A 20257-nucleotide genomic window follows, 5' to 3' on the forward strand; every position below is an offset into this window, starting at 1 on the left:
AAATAGGACCTGACTCATTTGTTGACTGTCTCACCTTGATGTTCAAATAGAGGGCATCAAAGCTATCATGCAGGATAGTGGCTACCCTAATCAAACATTTCCTGCTGTATATTACATAAACTCATAAAAGGACTTAAGGCTGTCATACATTATCCTGAAAAGTGCCCTTTAACTCAGAATCCTTTGGAAGGGTTAGGTAACCTAAATGTTTGAGCACCATGTCCAGTTTGCTGTCTGATGTTGCTACTATTTAGTTGCAACATGAATGGTGTTCAACACCAATAGATGCTGGAATGAAGCAAAAAAGATTTTCTACCTACTGCAAAAATAATTCGAGTGATACATATATTTTAGTATTGATGTGATGCCAGCTATGCAGGCTGTACATGCCAAAGACTGGCGGATTACATCAAATATCATTGCCCTTTGGCAGTTTATAACAAGCAAGATATCCAACTAGTCCGTAATTGTAAGGTTCAAAACACGATATCCAATATTAGATGTGATTCTATGATTGGACATGTTGCTAAATAATCCTGAATGCGTGAAGACTTAACTGACAATCAATTGAAGATTATTAGTCAGCTTCACGGTATGACACACTTTAAGTGTGCTGGAGGCTACATATATAAATATACAGATGGAAAGAACATGTACACACACTGTGGCTTGTTTCAGTTCAATGAAGTAGGTTCTGGTTCATTTCTCAGGAAAATGCCTTGACCAATCAAAGTCAATGTGCCTGCTTTAAAATTTAAGCAAAATTTGATCACGAACTGTCAGAAATCATCTAACTGGTGGATTCTCCTTGGCAACACATTTATCACTCACCATCTACTTGCCAACCAATTAGCCCTCTCATACAGAATTCCTCGTGCAAATTGTTCTGATGACTGTAAGACAAAATACTTTGAGCAAATGTATCTTTTATCAGTAATACATAAGTTCTGTATTGCCAAAAACTACTTTTCAATAATATTGATATCCATGTAGCATATTGATGGTAGGGCATTTGGGTAGTGCTAATTTAATTGAATGTAAAAAGGGAATTTACATTAACTCATTATCAGGAGGTTGTATGAGCCAAATATCACACACCATTTATGAGTCTGAAATTCATATGTCATCAAACTTACATCTTTTTGCACTGTAGGCACAAACTGTTTCAATATTTAAGGAGCTGCAAATGAACACTGTGTTCATTCCCACTTTTGATCTTATGAAGGAGGGAAGGTCTTTGATGAAGTGGCCAGAGACAACTCCTGGACAGTCCAATACAAACAGAAATTGCTGGAAAATCTCCACAGGTCTCTCCACAGATCCTGCGCAGAGAAAGCAGAGTTAGTGTTTCGGGTCCAGTGACCCTGCTTCAGAAGGGTTTTTGTTTTTGTTTCAGATTTCCAGCATCTGCAGTTTTTTCAACAATATGAATCCAGCTCGTGGAGAGTTTTTTCTTGCTTCCCATTGATTTCAACACTCATTTTGCTGCTGACATTTTTTTTGTTTATTTATTTATTCATTGGCATTGCTGGCTGAGCCTGCATTTATTACCCTAAGTTGTTCTGACAGCGGTAGTGAGCTGCCTTCTTGAACTGCCACAATCCAGTTGGTGCATATACAATCACAATGTTGTTGGGGAGTGATTTTGAGGATATTAATTTGCTTGCAGTAAAGTTAACCTGAAGCAGTTTCCAAAATAAATTAATTCTTATAACACTAATTTGCAGCAAAAGCTTCTTTTGGCGTAGGACAAAAAGTGAGCTCACATGGGTGTGATGCAATTTGTAAGAATAAATACATGTTTTGAGTGAGACAATATCTCGTTCACTAACACTGCAATAGAATGGAGGGCTTTTCCACTCTTTTATGAGATTGACAGTGGTATCATTAATAAAATGGAATTCACAAAAGCTCACAACAAAAACAACCCATAAAAATTGGAGAGAGAGGATTAGTGGTGGTTCAACCTGAGGGACAACATACCGAAGGTGAGGGGAGAGGTTGAGAAAGGGAACCTTCATGGTAGCCTCAGCCAGTGCAGCAATTGAACCCAAGCTATTGACATCCCTGTCTATTGTGCTAGAGTCATATAGACGGACAGCATGGAGACAGACCCGACAGTCCAGCTCGTCCATGCTAACCAGATATCCCAACTTAATCACATCCCACTTACCAACACCTGGCCCATATCCCTCCAAATCCTTCCTATTCATTTACCTATTCAGATACCTTTTGAATGTTGTAATTGTACCAGCCTCCACCACTTCCTCTGGCAGCTCATTCCATACACACACCACTCTCTGCGTGAAAATGTTGCCCCTTAGGTCTCTTTTCTATCTTTCCGCTCTCACCCTAAACCTATGCCCTCTAGTTCTGGACTCCCCCACCCCAGGGAAAAGACTTTGTCTGTTTATCCTATCCATGCCCCTCATGATTTTATAAACCTCTACCAAGTCACCGTTCAGCTTCCGACATTTCAGGGAAAATAGCCCCAGCCTATTCAACCTCTCCCTATAGTTCAAATCCTCCAACCTTGGCAACATCCTTGTAAATCTTTTCTGAACCCCTTCACGTTTCACAACATCTTTCCAATAGGAAAGAGACCAGAAACGCATGCAATATTCAAAAAGTGGCCTAACAATTGTCCTGTGCTGCCGCAACATGACTTACCAACTCCTGTACTCAGTACTCTTGACTGATAAAGGAAAGCATACCAAACGCCTTCTTCACAATCCGATCTACCTGTGACTCCACTTTCAAGGAGCTATGAACCTGCACTCCAAGGTATCTTTGTTCAGCAACACTCCCTAGGACCTTACCATTAAGTGTATAAGTCCAGCTAAGATTTGCTTTCCCAAAATGCAGCACCTCACATTTATTTAAATTAAACTCCATCTGCCACTCCTCAGCCCATTGGCTCATCTGATTGAGATCCCATCGTAATCTAAGGTAACTTTCTTCACTGTCCACTACACCTCCAATTTTGGTGTCATCTGCAAACTTAGTAACTGTACCCCTTATGCTCACATCCAAATCATTTATATAAATGACGAAAAGTAGAGGACCCAGCACCAATCTGCATGGCAGTACACTGGTCACCGGCCTCCAGTCTGAAAAATAACCTTCCACCATAACCCTCTGTATTCTACCTTCAAGTCAGTTCTGGCTAGTTTTCCCTGTATTCTGTGAGATCTAACCTTGCGAACCAGTCTGCCGAGGGGAACCTTGTCGAATGCCTTACTGAAATCCACATAGATCACATCTACTGCTCTGCCCTCATCAATGTTCTTTTGTTACTTATTCAAAAAACTCAATCAAGTTCATGAGGCATGATTTCCCATGCACAAAGCCATGTTGACTATCTCTAATCAGTCCTTGCCTTTCCAAATACATCCTGCCCCTCAGGATTCTCTCCAACAACTTGCCCACCACCGACATCAGGCTCACCGGTCTATAGTTCCCAGGCTTGTCCTTACCACCTTTCTACAGTAGTAGTACCATGTTAGCCAAACTCTTGCCAACCTCCAGTAATAGCATCATTAATTAACATAGAATTATAGAATTGTACAGTACAGAAACAGACCCTTCAGTCCAACTTGTCTATGCTGACCAGATATCCTAAATTAATCTCGGCCCATTTGCAAGCATTCGGCCCATATTTCTCTAAATCCTTCCTATTTATGTACCTATCCGGGTGCCTTTTGAATGTTGTAATTGTACCAGCCTCTACTACTTCCTCTGGCAGTTCATTCCATACATGCACCACTCTCTGCATAAAAAAGATGCCCCTTTGGTCCCTTTTAAGTCTTTCCCCTCTCACCTTAAACCTGATGCCCTCTAGTTTTGGACTTTTGGTACAAAAGAGCTTGGCTATTCACCCTACCCATGTCCCTCATGCTTTCATAAACCTCTGTAAGGTCACCCCTCAGCCTCTGATTATCCAGGGAAAATAGCCCCAGCCCTACTTGGCCTCTCCCTACAGCTCAAACCCTCAGGCAACAGCCTTGCAAAACAAACCTGTGCCTCCACCTTTTCTTTCTTTCCTAAGACTATTGTGCAGAAGACCATAGGGCTGCACTCTCATTGGAGAGAAAGAACTGGTGGCTGGTTTAACCTGAGGGCCACCATACATCAGCCAAGAAGGACGTTTAAGGAAAATCCTTCATGGCAAACTCAGCTGTTGCAGGAATTGATGAACCTATGCTTATCGGCATCACTCTGCAGCGCACACCAGCCAACTGAGCTAAACGATCCCAACGAGCAATGTCAGCCGCCAAATTAAAATTTCTGAGCAAGGAGGTGGAACCAAATCGGAGCAAGACACTTTCAGGGTTGGTGGTGCACGGCATTGCCTCCAGGGGGCGGAGGCCTTTTCCTTCAGCGCTCCGGGTGCTGCCCGGTCAGTTCCGGTGGAGACTCACGTTCCTGTAAAATAGGCCGGGGGAAGCATTTTAAATGTAGGACCAGGAGGGTGCAAGATGGCGGGTAGGGCAGAGTTGGTTCTTAGTTAATTAATTAATGTATTTCTCTGTTTAACTGTACTTCAGCCAATTGGTTTTAGTTTCTGTTTTGATTATTCGAAGAGGGCGATCTGTAAACGTTGTGGAAAAACCTGAATTGTGTTTTTTTTTGTGTGTGGCGGAGGGTTGAAGGAAAGGTTTATTTCTAAACCCTGACGTTTTCTGGAGCTGGTGTGGGGTTTTTTTTGCCGATTGTTGGAAGAGTTTTAATTGTTTATTTTTTTTTCTCTCTCTCTTTTTTTTCCACCCGCTTTGTTTTTTTTTCCCCCCTAAAACGATTGCTGCAGATTTGTCGTTGGTGCAGGAGGAGCTGCAGGAGGATCTGGACGGATGTGAGTGATGTGTGAGTGGGCCCGGGGCGGGGAGGGGGAGGGGGGTGGACGGTGGTCAAGGTCCTGGGGACTCTCAGTCCTGCTTTCCCCCCCCCCTTTCTGTCGGATCTAGGTTTTATGGAGCGGATTTATCTTCCCCCCCAAAAAAAACAAAATCATCTCTGCCTCAGATTGAGGGGGCCGGGTGAGTTGGGTTGGTGGTGGGGAAGCAGCGATAAAATCCCTTTCTCCAATCGCTTGCCAGTGTTTGACAGAAGAGGACAGTCCGACTTGGACATTGTTCTGGAAGCGGAAACGCTGAAGACGAGAATTTGGAAGGACAATAGAACAGTTTCTCTTTTAAATAAACGGAAACGTATAGAATGAATTTTCTTTTTTGAGGCGGGGCGGGGTAGGGTGGGGGCGAGGGAAAGTTGAGGTTTTATTAAGATGAAACTGGGACTTTTTTTGTGCTCCGATCGGGAACACGTTTCCTGGAATTGCGTGCTGTCAGTTTATTTGTGAAGCGCCAGTTGAAAGTGTTTGACTGGTATTATCGTTCTATTAGCTTTATTCAGCAGTACGCAGGAGTTGACTGTTGTTATGTACATGCGAAAATATAGAAGTACTTAGCAAATTAAGGCAGTCCGCTTGATTTTTTTTGCTCTATGTTGGTAATGGTGCATGAGGGCGTCCCCCCCAGTCCCTAATCCAGGTGGCCATTTTTCATAACGTAACTGTTAGATGGCGAGTGGCAGTAGGCAGATTATTTGCACTGTAGTTGAGCTTGCTATTTATCCTCATCTGATGTTCAAAACATAGTTCCAATGTCAATCAGACACAAATGCTGTCTGTTTTAGGTGAAAAGAACAAGTCTGACAGTTTTGGCAGTGTTGCTGCTACTGACGACAACTTGTGCACATAATGAAAATCTGGGAATGTTGCTGTCTACATGATTTGGATTTTAATAACCTTTAACAGAAAAATAGATAAAGCCACTGTCATTTTGTTCTGATTTATCTTTTAAGATTTTTGTCAGTTGCAGCAATACAGTTTGTGAAATGCTGAAAATGCAAACAATGCTTTGAATGCCTACTTTTGGATTATTTTACAATAAATTGAATGTTTAATATTTTAAGTTGAATTGTTAATGTTGGAAATTGTCAAATGTTGTACCAGTGTATGCATAAGCCAGTTCTGAATTCCTTTCAAATTACATATTTGAGCAGCTGGCATCTATTTAGAATGTCCTTTTGACTTTTTATATGTTGACACAATGCCTGAGTCAGTGACATGTGTATATACATGTTATGTTTTAAGTGCACGTGTTGTCGATACACAAGTAGATGTACATTTATTCAAATTTATGATCTCTGCTTGGAATGACTAATGCAGTATATATACAAGGCTTTGAAGGCGGACATGCACAATGAACAAGCAGCTTTTAATTGGCTTTAATCCATATGGACAAGCATTGAATTTCCTGGTTTCGTCCAAGCTGGCAAAGCTGCTAAGTGTAAATTGACAGTTTCTTCACCATGAAAGGCCAGAGATTTGAGTTCATCTGCATCTTGTTTTGCACCCCAGACCTTCAAGTTGCATCGCCAGAATCCTAAGGTAGTTGTTAATCCATATTTGAGAAACTTGGCAAAAGGAGAAAAAAGCAAAATAGATGACTGCCTGTAGGAAAGTTGTTTGTATATCTCTCTTTCTTTGTTTTTGCAAACATTGAAATTTTTGCTACATGCTTTCCAAGTTGTTAACTTTGGAAGTTGGCAATAACTTAAGATTCAATAATGTTGGCGAAGTCTTCACCTCCTTAGGGTAATTAAGGGAAGGCAAGGAGGTATCATACTGATTTATGGTGCATATGCATTTCAGAAATGGATCTGTCATCCTAAATTGCACCAGTGTGGTAGCAACTGTGCCCCATGCATTCTGGGAGTAGCTCCTACATCGACATCAGGGACAAGCAAACTTTCACAGATGCATTTGAATTTCAGTATTTGTAGATTTTGACAGATTATTCAAGAGGGTAACATAGCAGTCAGAGTTAAAAGTATTTGGTTTCATGTAATTAGTTTAATCAGCCTGTTCAGTTCGCTTACAATAAGCCTCTGGCACTGGTGGATCTTGAACCCAGGCTTTCTGGCTCAGAGGTAGGGGCATTACCCCTGTGCCACAAGAATCCATTTTGGTTTTGTTTATGGTTGTAATCTGACAACAGATGTTTGACATTTTCAAATGTCGATTGTACAGTGCTGTTGATTTCTGGCTACCAAATGATGAAATAAATAAATTTCATAAAGTGACATGAGCAGCTTGGACTTGGGAGTATTGGAGGTCTTTTATCACAAGAAGCAACACTCTCTGGTTTTCTGTTACCAATTCAAATATCCTTGCTATGAGAGTTATTTATACTCAGTTCAAATTGAGTTAAGTGAATGATAAAATTGCAGACTGTATTTTTCAATATTTGTGAGGAGAGAAGAAATGATCCTTACCATTAAATAGCATTTCTAACTCGGCTGCAGTATCACTGGAAATCACTACTCCAAACAAAATGGTCTGAGAAAAGCAACTTTAAATATTTTAGGTTGATTTAGTTAGTAACTCTGTTATATATGGTATGTGACCAAAATCATTTGAATCTTTGAATTATGTTGACTTTTTATATTCAGTTTTGGCTGGGACTTATTAGCAATGCAATCTTGCAGACAGCTGGATGGAAATGGGGTTAGGTTTCAAGGAATGAATGACAATTGAAAAAGATGCATTACCTATTGCAAAGTTTGGCTTTCTTTGCAAACTGGGATATAGTGATCCTGTTATAGTACTTTGGGCTTTTCGACTCGAATAGACATTAATCTATTGCAACTGAACTGTGAACAAAACAACATGTGGCAAAGATTAATACTGATAGGGGGGATCGCAAACAAGTGAAAAAGAAAGGCATGGGAAGGCTGCGGCTGACTTGGAGCCAGAAAGGAAATAGTCTTGTGGCAGAGAGCATGAATACAATATTAAATGTTTCTTAATCCACTTAGCAATGTGTCCCGTTTCTCAAGCCCCACTCATGGGGTTGCTGCAAAAGTTGATGATTTAATCATTGTACATATGTTCGTCAGTTTACTTGTTGGAATCAAGTTAACAGAAAACATTGATTGACTTCCTGCATTTAACAAGAACTACTGTTTATTGTAAATTTCTAATCATAAGTAAACAGCTATGAAGTATTAACAGATGGCTTTACTAGTCAAATGCTTAACCACCTTCAAAAACCTGTATACAGACGCAGACAAACAGTAAAACGTAATCCCAGTAAACTGGGAGCTGTAGTTAAATAGCATCCATTCACAGGGTTCATTGAGATGACCCTTTTGATTTGCCAAGGTTTTATGTTGTTCAATCTACTTCAGGCTCTTTCACTTTGCACAAGACACTCCCCTAATAAGTCTCTTAGCTGTTGTCTTTAATCAAATAACCTGCTGTAATTGGCAGGAGAAAAACTGACTTCCTTCAAGCTTGAGATAATTTTATGGCAGAGAAATGGAACACATGACCTGTCCTTCCAAATTCTGAAGGCTTTTTTCTGTATTGTTCAAATTCTCAGGAACCAGAGTTGTCATCTCCTTTGGCATTCGTGGCTGGTCACAATTGCATAAAACAATCAGGTACTTGTTGCTGACCAGAGTTTGTTCTATGTGCACACCCTGTGGTTTGTCTTCCACAAATGGCTTCTGTCATGGCATGAACAAAGTGGTAGTGTGAGCACCACACAGTTTCAGTAACTTGCTTTTCAAAGCCCAGCAAGTTCTTCCACAATCCTTGGTTTAAAATTGAATATGAGCATGATATAGAGGAGGTCATTTAAAATGTTGCTCGCATTTCAAATAGAAAAGCACATTGCAAGCAGAGCTACTTCAGTATTTTTTGTAATGATGTGGAAATGAGTATTCTTAATGTTTCAGGTTTGGTGATTATAAAGCATGCTTCTATATGAATACAAGAGCAGAGTTCAGAATGATAAACTGGTGAAATTGACAGAAACATGGCAGACATCAGTGGTGTGAAATTCATGCATTCAGATACAAAGAATTAGGCGTGGCAATGGGAAATAAATGGTGCAGTTTGAAGGAGTTGCAAGAGCAGTCAGCTTGAGATTGCCAAGCCTTCATTTCCCTATAGTTACAAATAGCAAGTGATGCTGAGAGCTGCATATTTAAATTTGCTGACCGTGTCAATTAACGTAGCACATAAATTGTGTTATTAGGGTCCAAAAGTTGCATGGGGCATAGATTGTAAGTGGACAGATCATCTAGATCTGAGAAAGTCAGATCAGAGTTGTTTCAAAATAATGAGATAGCAAGAACTGTATGCGATAAGGGAGTGGCAGGTTGAAGTACTGGAATGGTGTTATCAAGATAATAACTTAGGCCATAGAATTTTGGCCTTTAGCTCCGTTGTCTGGGTAATGATGATGTGGGGTAAGTTATGTTACAGCTATATGGAAGTCTAGAGTACTGTATTCATTTCTTGACTCTGCATGTTTAAGACTTTAGGAGGGGTTGAATGTTGAGAAAATTTGGCCTTCATGTTAAAGCTCATGAGGGTTTGAGACAGAAACTGGTCCCATTTGTGGATGGACCAAAAACCAGAGGTCACCAATTAAAGGTGATTTTAACAATGGAAACACCCACAGCATGAAGTACCCTCCCTCCCCCCCCCCCCCCCCCCCCCCCCCCCCCGCCCCCGCATGCGATTGTGAATGCATATTCTGAGTGGTGAGTGAATGTCGAGGAAGTAGATTCAAGCATGGTTTTCAAAAAAACATTGGATAATTATTTGATGAGAAAAGAATTGGTGGCCGAGCAGAGTAAGGTGCAGGTGAGATTTGGTGAATTCTTGCAGAAAGCTAATGTCAAAACATCAGGTGTGCTGCCTCTATTGAATCCATGTCATACAGATTTATTTAAATGATATTGGCCCTAAAAGGGCTACATTATGAAGGTAGGTTACAAAGATCAGGCTTGTATTGACTTGAATGCAAAGATTAATGTTGATTTAATTGTGTTTCAGATAGTTCAAGGATCAGATGATGAGAAACTGGGGTGGAAGTACAGAAGAAAATGGGGCATGATTTTAAAATTTATGCTGTTCAAGGGTAATGTTGGAAAACATGCCTTGGCCCATGTAGTAGTGAACTCGGGAATTCTGTCCCATCAAAAAAGATGAGGTCAGTTGAAAATTTCAGAACAGATGTTGATAGATTCTTGTAAGGCAAAGTGATTGGATGGAATTAACATGCAGATCAGCCATGATCTAATCGACCTCTAGAACAGGCTCAAGTGACAAACTGCCCCACTTTGCTTCCTTCCCACATTCTTTGTGAAGGTGGCAGAACAAGTTGAAGTCTTTTTTTAAAGAAGGTCTCTGTCGTTTTAGTTTTTGTACACTGTTTCTATTTTATGAAACTAAAAAGTGATGTTAAATCTTTACAAATCACGACTAAATACCGAGATGGAGTATTGCATCCAATCCTGGACACCACATTGAGGAAGAAATTAGACTTTGCACTGCAGAAGTCACTTTTCTGGAATGCCTCCAGGTATCAGGCACTCTACTAAACTGAAGTTGCACGCTTTGAAGATTTAACCTGGAAGATTAGGTAAAGATTGATCCAAATGAAAACTTGATGCAGTAGATGTGGATACATCATTTTCTCTAGTAGGAGGTCAAGCACCAGAGAAAAGAGGAGACTTGAAGTAATATTACTTTTAGTATTACGTATAATGATTGTGCTGTCTGAAAGCGTTGTGGTAGCAGATTAATTAAAAGGCACTTGGATAGGGGCAAATATTTATATTAACGTAGCAAAAATAAGGGAGAGTCTCGCTGGGTCGTTGCTTCAAGGAAGAGGTGTCAGCAAGCTACTCCTGGTTGATCTCTTTCTGTGCTGTATGATTTTAAATTATCCCAGGTAACTATGTTTGAAAGCAGTCTCTCATCTAATTAGTAATTCGGTAAAAGTTGCATTTTCTTTCGAAATGGTTCAAAAGTTTAACTCTTCCATTTTGTGTACTTCTCAGCATGTTATGACATGGTGATTTTAGGAAAGTATTTAGATTGGCTGGATGGCTTAGTTGCAAAATTTTAAAAGTCTGCTGTCTGTGCTAAGTTTCAGTGACTGTCAGCTTTGTTTTTGCATGCTTCATACTTCAGTTGACACCAGTGTTCTATTGGAAGGGTAGGTGCAGCATTGTGTAGATCTAACCAAAATAAACAAAGGAAGAATGTTGAGTAACATGTTAAAAGTAATGAGTTACTTAAAATCACACAAAGGCCCGAGTTTCATCATCATGAATTAACTGTGAATTTGGAGGAAGGTCTCATATTTAGCCTTTGAAATAGGCTGAGTTTTGATCATCTCAGCTGGGGCTGCAGTTAGCCATAATGCCTCCAGATTAGGATTGCTGACTTACTGCTGTTTGCCAATCCAGTCTACCATGCAAGAATTTATTTTACAAGTATGTGAGTGAATGCAGGATCAGGCTAAGTTTTGATAACCACCCCCTCTCTGCCACATTTAAACAGCATGCTAATACTTGTTCAGACTTTTATGAATTTTATCAATTGAATGTCAAGCCACAGGATGTCAAATACTAATTGAACTGTACACCAGCATTTGCCATTTTAAAGCATAATTTATGATGTCTGAACACCTCAGAATTGAGAGGTTTGAAAGTACATTATTTGAGTTAAAGCTGCAAAGAAAAATGATAAAGTTTGATTTTACTAAGTAGCTTTCTGTGATCATTGTGGAAGGTTTTTGATTTAAAATTGAATTTTGAGGTGACACAGCCTAGATTCAATGCATTCAGTTGAGTCTTTGAAAGCAGCAGTATCTGCCAAGAAGCGAATGAATAATATTTGGTCTGTTTTTTAATTTTAAAAAGAAATCAAATATTGATTTGATAAAAGTATTTAACATGGGGTTAAAAACATGTTTTTAACTACTGGGCCAAGCATTTGAGAAATAATGGAATATAGGGTGACCTTGTGTGAACATATTGTCAGTGTGTAGTAAAACATAAAGATATGGTAGAAAATGAGGTTGTATGGCTGAAATGTTTGGAAGAGAAAAGACCAGAAGACAATTGCATATATTCATACAGGGCAAGAACATTGTGAGAATAAATATATACGAAGAACAATAGCATAATAGTTCAGAAACCAAAACCAATGATCTGGAGTTAAGTTCACATTTTTGTCTATCATTTTGATGGAGCTGGAGCAAGAAACTAGTATTGTCATGGTGACCATGTGTCTGTTACATGATTGTTTTTTTTTTACAATTTGCTTTATTAATTCCTTTTGGGAAAAAGGATATCTGTCATCCTTGCCTGGTCTGCATAAGTTTGGCTCTTCACTACTCAGTGAAGTGGCTGTACAATCCACTTGGTTGTCAAGAACGTGGCTCGTTTCAGTTTCTCAAATGAAATTAGGACTAGTCCTTGCCAGTGATATTTTCTGTAAGTGGGAAAAAGAATTGAACAAAGAATATTCAGGTAAATAAGTGAGAAAATTGAAAATCTGTGGTTCCTTTGCTTAGTGTTGAATGTATCAGATCATGCTCTTTGTGAAGCAGTTTGCAGGTAGTTGATTTCCAGAAGTTGAAGGCACTAAGTCAGTGCAAGTTTTGATAACATCTCAACTTTGCATTTTTATATTGGTAATTTTGGGAGTGTCACAACAGAGCAAAGTGATTAATTATGATGAACTGATGAATGACCTCGGTGGTGGGCAAGTTGTTGGAGGGAATCCTGAGGGACAGGATGTACATGTATTTGGAAAGGCAAGGACTGATTCAGGGTAGTCTTTTGCCTCCCTTTCTATCCTTCCTGTAGCATTTGTATCCTGGAACATTCAGCTGCCAGTCCTGCTCATCCCTGAGCCATGTTTCTGTAATTGCTATGATATCCCAGTCCCATGTTCCTAACCATGCCCTGAGTTCATCTGCCTTCCCTGTTCCGCCCCTGAATTCTGAATTGATCAGAAACTCAAATGGACTCAACATATACATATATTTGGAAAAGCAAGGACTGAATCGGGATAGTCAACATGGCTTTGTGCGTGGGAAATCATGTCTCACAAACTTGATTGAGTTTTTTGATGAAGTAACAAAAAAGATTGAGGGCAGTGCAGTAGATGTGATCTATATATACTTCAGTAAGGCGTTTGACAAGGTTCCCCATGGGAGACTGATTAGCAAGGTTAGATCTCACGGAATACAGGGAGAACTAGCCATTTGGATACAGAACTGGCTCAAAGGTAGAAGACAGAGGGTGGTGGTGGAGGGTTGTTTTTCAGACTGGAGGCCTGTGACCAGTGGAGTGCCACAAGGATCGGTGCTGGGCCCTCTACTTTTTGTCATTTACATAAATGATTTGGATGCGAGCATAAGAGGTACAGTTAGTAAGTTTGCAGATGACACCAAAATTGGAGGTGTAGTGGACAGTGAAGAGGGATACCTCAGATTACAGCAGGATCTTGACCAGATGGGCCAGTGGGCTGAGAAGTGGCAGATGGTGTTTAATTCAGATAAATGCGAGGTACTGCATTTTGGGAAAGCAAATCTTAACAGGACTTATACACTTAATGGTAAGGTCCTAGGGAGTGTTGCTGAACGAAGAGACCTTGGAGTGCAGGTTCATAGCTCCTTGAAAGTGGAGTCGCAGGTAGATAGGATAGTGAAGGCAGCATTTGGTACGCTTTCTTTTATTGGTAAGAGTATTGAGTATAGGAGTTGGGAGGTCATGTTGTGGCTGTACAGGACATTGGTCCGGTCACTGTTGGGATATCGCGTGCAGTTCTGGTCTCCTTCCTATTGGAAAGATGTTGTGATACTTGAAAGGGTTCAGAAAATATATACAAGGATGTTGCCAGGGTTGGAAGATCTGAGCTACAGGGAGAGGCTGAACAGGCTGGGGCTGTTTTCCCTGGAGTGTCGGAGGCTGAGGGGTGACCTTATAGAGGTTTACAAAATTGAGGGGCACGGATAGGATAAATAGACAAAGTCTTTTCCCTGGGATTGGGGAGTCCAGAACTAGAGGGCATAAGTTTAGGGTGAGAGGGGAAAGATGTAAAAGATACCTACGGGGGCAACATTTTTCACACAGAGCGTGGTATATGTATGGAATGAGCTGCCAAAGGATGTAGTGGAGGCTGGTACAATTGCAACATTTAAGAGGCATTTGGATGGGTATATGAATAGGAAGGATATGGGCCGGGTGCTGGCAGGTAGGACTAGATTGGGTTGGGATATCTGGTCGGCATGGATGGGTTGGACTGAAGGGTCTGTTTCCATGTTGTACATCTCTATAATTCTATAATAGTGTAAAAAGTTTAAGAATTCATAATCAAATACAAAGCTCATCATATTTGCATAACCTAATGGCTTCTGGTTAATTAAAATGTCAATGATTTTCCAAATTTCTAAACAGTGTAGTTCCATTCCAAGTCTTCAAATTGAAAAGTTAGCCCTGAAGCCATACCCCTCTAGCTTACTATTTTGACTACCTGAGATGATTTGAACAATTTTAAAGATATTTTAGAAATTTATGCAGTGTCAATTTCAATGCTGTAGGCTTTGCGACAGCATCAAATTGTCAAGACAGAAGTAGGGCTACATTGGTCAATGTTTTCTTATTTCAGAGTACTGCTTCTAATATTTGAGCATAAGTGATTCCCTTTTAAATGTTCTTCCCAAAACGACCCAGAAATTCTATGGCTGAGCGGTAAGATTAGAAGTTTTCTTTCAGACTGCCTGTGATGCTTTACCTGTCTGCTCTATCTCTCAGTTTATAGCCATTTAAGAAGTATCTGACCTAAGTATGTGAGTACCAGTTGAACATTTGTATGTCTGACTAATACTGGCTATCGTTCCCTGGATCAATATTGAAGCTATTCCAAGTACTCATTGCTGTGTGGAGTTTGTCGCAGATGCAAGTATTTACTAATAGAACAATGCCCTGCTTCAGTACTGCATATGATTCTAGGCATAGAACAATTAGAACTACATGCCCTGAAGAGTAGTCAGATTTTCTACATATGTGTGCTTGATACCTGGGATGTTTGTGAGTTTCTTTTCTTTTGTTTCTGTTTTAATTTACTAAGAAACTGATTTTTGCCAACAGTGAGATCTTTATGCCAAATTAGATTAGATTAGATTAGATTACTTACAGTGTGGAAACAGGCCCTTCGGCCCAACAAGTCCACACCGCCCCGCCGAAGCGTAACCCACCCATACCCCTACATCTACATGTTACCCCTTACCTTTATGCCAAATTGTTATGCCAAATGTGGTCAGTGTTGACAGCTGTTGAGTTTGTCAAGAGACATACATAGAGCATCCGTGTCTGTGAGACAGTTTCTGGACTGAAGAGTAAAGGGATTAGAAATTTTTAATATGCTAAAAGACTCAGCTCTTTCAGGGACATGAAGTGATTCAGAGAGAATATTATTTATGTTTGAAAACTGTTGCTGCCTTTCCTTTTGTCTCATTGGAACTCTCAACTCTCCATGTGTAATGCGTGGAAATCCGGTTGTGTTTGAATACACAGTTCCCATCAATATCAGGGAGAATGAGTTGGAAACCTGCCCGCTGGACTTGTATTTTGACATAGATTGAAATTTCACGTTCCTTGACTCCATCAGATATGGAGAGTCTGTTGGCGTCTTAAGTGGCCCTCATTCATTAGACTTCCATAAATGTTGGAAAGCTGTTTAACTCTCAGCTAGTCTTGCCCAGCAGCAGTTTGCATACAGTTCATTTGCTAGGATAGCAACCAGATAAGGCAGCTATGGCTGATTGATCTGGGTTAAGGGGAGTACAATATAACTTTCCAAGTGAGGCCAGCTGAAAATTAATTCTTCCCAGACTGTGATAGCTGCCTTCTAAATGGTTCGGTAGGTAACTGGACAAACTTGCTGAACCTTTAGGGCAGACAATATTCTAGATCAACAAGGTAAAAACAATGACTGCAGATGCTGAAAACCAAATACTGGATTAGTGGTGCTGGAAGAGCACAGCAGTTCAGGCAGCATCTTGGATGCTGCCTGAACTGCTGTGCTCTTCCAGCACCACTAATCCAATATTCTAGATCACTCTGGTAGATGTAAAGAGGGCCACGGTATTGTCTGAGGAGGAGCATTGTCTTGCCTAATTCTGATTCTTATTAAACTGCAAAAAAGATAATGTCAAGAAACTTGATGAAAGTGACTCCTGTGTTCTAGTGAAGGCATTTAGTTGCTGTTTCCATCTGAAATCATGAAGATTAAAAGACCACAATGGCAATGTGACTTCACTTTACTGTGTAAGTTGAGTTTGCAGTGAAGTGTTTCAAATAAAGTCTTTGCAAATAATTGAGCAGTTGGCTTAATGAAGTCTTAAGCGCACCAACCATGACTTCAACTCCATGATATTGTTTGTCACAGCAACATTGTGATTATAGCGCTATTTTACACCCTTTATCGTGCCTTTTATTGCTTGTATTTGCTCGGAACTGGCTGGAGATTTGTAACAATAATACAGTACATCGAATTTCTGGTTATCAACACTATGTATAAGGAGTCGTTCAGATTTGTAGTACAAACAGGTTGCAATTACAATTAACATTTCTGATGTCTCTGCCAGTTGGTGTGGATGACTACAGCTCAGAGTCTGATGTCCTTATTATACCTTCAGCCTTGGATTTTGTTTCTCAAGACGAGATGCTAACACCGTTGGGTCGACTGGATAAGTACATTGCTAGTGAGAACACGTTTAACAGGTATGATGTGGAGAAGTACAATTAATGCAGATAATCCTGTGCAAAAATGATTTCTCTTTTAAACTTTTAAAGATTAAAATTTCTGTTTTTGTTAGTAAGCATATTTCATACCACAACCTGATATAGTTGAATAGTATATATAAAATCAACTAAACAATGCTAGATTTATACTTTTTGTTTTGTGAGGAAGTGTAACCACAATACATAGCCTTCTGACTTGATAATTGCACAGCTAATATACAACCCATTATAAAGCACTTAAACTTTGAACGACAGTATTTTCACACATCAGTAAGTTTAGACCTTACAGTATGAATGTAATTTGATAAGCATTTTGCTAATTCGGAAACACAATTCAAGTTTGTTTGTTAAAATGTTCTATTGTGAAAGTGACTAGGTGGCATTGAACCTCGTGAGGCAGGTTTAGGAATGACGTCTCATCAGTGCTGTGTTAGGTGATCTTGGCTTATATGGTCGTGAAACACTGCACTGAGCCTTGGCTTGAAATTAGGGAACAACAATCACCAACTCCTGATCCACTGACCCCTGCCGAATAGTATAAATACAGACTCTGTCCAGGTTGATGCCTGCCTTGGTGAAGTAACATCAAACTCACTGTGGTGGGTGTCATTAGTTGGAGTTTTACTCCTACTTAACTTATTACATTTGGGAGTGAAACAGAAAAATAAAACAAGGGCTGGGGAAAAGTTGACAACTAATTTCTGTAAATTTATTTTGACTTAGTTTTTTTCCATCATTTTGTAATATAGCAAAGAAAGAAATGCATTTTTCTCCACTGTCCCTTTTTTTTTCTAGTAGAGGTATGATTAGAAACTGGCTGTTTGCCAGTGCTATTCTACATAGAGGGGTCTGAGTTAATCTTCCCCTCTCAAAAGAAACAGCAAGTGACATGGTGGCTGGCACTGCTGCCTCACAGCGCCAGGGACCTGGGTTCCATTCCAGCCTTGAGTGTCTGTGTGGAGTTTGCATATTCTCCTCATGTTTCCTTCCACAGTCTAAAGATGTGCAGATTCGGTGGGTTGGCTGTGCTAAATTGCCAATAGTGTCCTCTGTGCAGTTTAGGTGGATTAGCCATGGGACATGTAGAGTTGCAGTGATCGGGTGGGAGGGAGGGGTGAGTCCAGTTGGGATGCTGGATGACCTCTTTCCTCACTAGGGAGATCTGTGATAACATTCTGAATTCCATCTGTCATTGAGGCTGTACTCTCTTGACTCAATTGCATCTAGTTTCGTAAGGGGTAGGCAGAGTCGACTAGTTAATAGATATTTCAGCTGGACAGTTTTTGTTTGCAAAGTACGTGTATTTTAAGTGCATTAAGTTGGAATCACGAAGAAGGGAAAAGAAACCAAGTGTAAGCTTTGGTCTTGCCAACCTGGAGTTTAAGAATTTTTATAACTGATAGACATGTTAGAATTCCTGTAGAAAGCACTTTTAAAAAGTTTGAAATCTTATTGTCGAATTCAAACTTAGACTTGTTGCCTGTAACCAATAAACTAAAACCAATAATTGCTTAGTAGGCAACTAATACTAACTACAGAAATGGAGACTCTTATTAATGCCTTAGCATGACTACAAATCCCACAGGATGACTCTGTTATCAGGAAAACTTCGAAAGTCATTTGGGTTTGACGACTCCACATTGTGTCGTCATGTTGATTGACCATTGAAAGTCACTTTCCTTCTGTATTTGGAGAATGCCTGGACTGATTATTCACTGTAAGGCCACAGTCTGGTGATTTTTGCATCCCAGCCTGGCAAGGGCAAATCTTCAAGATTCTATAGAGTGCTAAAAGATGTGACTCTTCAGCCAGCTTCTCGGGCTTATTGTAAGGCAAAATTCATAGCACATCACAGGACCCTCTTCTTTAATCCCTTCAAGTTAGAGACAATCCAAAACATCTTAGAAAATTTTGCATTTGAAGTCGAAGTAAGTGTGCATCCCATCAAGAGACTAATTGCATGATCTCTGGGTTAGTTACAAAAATCTTATATGTAGTGATGAGTTAAAATCCATAAAATGCCCTGCCTGACTGTGGTGGACCAACTGTGCAAGCCCATTTTGAAAGCTGTGGTACCGAATACAAGTATCATTGCTGCATGAATATTCAGTTTGCATTTCCTTTTCAAAATAATGTTCCTAAGCATTTGTGATTTTACTCTACATGTTCAAGTGCACTTTTGTGTTTAAAAGGAGAACTAGAGTGTTGTGTAAGTGTGTTATGGTGTCTCGTTCAGTGATTGAATGCTTCAGGCACTAGTGTTGAGAAGGTTTGTGTAACAGCAGGCGATTTTTGGGCCTGGTCTGACGTGGAGTTTGGTGTACTGAAATAATTCTGGGTGCGTCAGTTCTTTCTATTCTAGAATATGCAAATAAGAAGCAAATTCTGGGACTAGTCCAAATGACCATTGTTTAGTTGTTGGAACCACAACTTTTAATTTGCTAGCTGTGCACTTTTGTGCAGCACTGTAAGATCCAGACAGGTCTGCATTCGGATAGGTGCTTATTTTTTCCACACGAAAAGTAGATTCCCATGTGGTTTTCATTATCTAGCTCGTAGGGGAATATACCTTTAATACCTCATGCTAACAAATTGTATTGCGCCATCTGATTACAAACAGTAAAGCTGTCACAAATGCAATCCAAGTAGTAAATTTGGATGTAGATTGTGAAACTCTTCCTTTTTTTTATATGAAATATATTCTGTCCTTTTGAGGAAGGAAATTGCAATGACTGTTTTCGTGGTTAGCTCAGCCTAAAATTGTCAAAATTAATTTGATGTGAGTGTAATGCAAAGTGCGGTAAAGGGAATGGTCTCATCCATGACACACAAATTAAAGTAAAACTTTTACATCTCAGTATGATGTGACTGAAAAATTATTTTATGAAATATCACTTAATTTGGTTAACTCATGAAATATAATAAAAGTAGGCTTCCAAGTACAAATCTGGAATTGAAGCGAGGTGTATTCTTCACATTACCTTGCAATTGAATCTGAGGTGATGCAAAAATATTATGTTGAAGATGAGGTTTGGATTTTGTGAAATTACGTTTTTGAAAAAGATGGTTGTTTTGCAAGATTATAGTTAATATTTGATTCTCATTGGAAAATTGAGGACTGCAAGGAAGAAATTGTTTGCTTTAATTTCTATACGTTTGAGCGCTTGGACAATTTTTTATACTCAAGGAACTTAATTATCTTATTTTTTATATACGCACAGTTGAAAGAAGTGTTGTGCACACTTCTGCACGCTAGCTTTTCTTACTCACTGGTCTGCAGAATTCCCTTGATTTCTGTCGACTGATTATGTACACCAAGAGCAAATAAACACAGACTAAGCAAACGTAATCCTCAATTGACTAATGACAGTACCAAGTGAAACATATAAGGATAGCTAATTCCCTACTGTATTTTCATTTTAAAAGAAGTAAGCTGAGTAATAAAAGGAAAGCTAGCTGCACAAGTCAAGATGGCAGAATTTGGTCTAGGCTAACTCATCGGTCATTATTAGTGCCAGTGATTTCTTTTAATCAACTGGATCTATTCTGGTGAATGCAAAGTATTCCATGAACA

The 20257-nt window shown here is 39.7% G+C and overlaps 1 protein-coding gene across 3 annotated transcripts in view; it reads left to right on the forward strand.

Annotated features, from left to right (window-relative positions):
• The first annotated feature begins 4420 nt into the window (after window positions 1-4420).
• Window positions 4421-20257, forward strand: part of ppp4r1 (protein phosphatase 4, regulatory subunit 1) — an 83711-nt gene continuing 67874 nt past the window's right edge. Inside the window, exons 1-3 of one of the 3 annotated variants that reach the window (XM_072569850.1) lie at window positions 4421-4485; window positions 4808-4852; window positions 16527-16662. In XM_072569850.1, the coding sequence (XP_072425951.1) occupies window positions 4479-4485; window positions 4808-4852; window positions 16527-16662 (188 nt within the window). In that variant the 5' untranslated portion in view covers window positions 4421-4478. The remainder of the gene's footprint in view (window positions 4486-4807; window positions 4853-16526; window positions 16663-20257) is intronic. The other 2 variants (XM_072569851.1, XM_072569852.1) reach the window with 2 other exon arrangements.

Source organism: Chiloscyllium punctatum, chromosome 5 (genome assembly GCF_047496795.1).
Source record: "Chiloscyllium punctatum isolate Juve2018m chromosome 5, sChiPun1.3, whole genome shotgun sequence".
Lineage (NCBI taxonomy): Eukaryota > Metazoa > Chordata > Chondrichthyes > Orectolobiformes > Hemiscylliidae > Chiloscyllium > Chiloscyllium punctatum.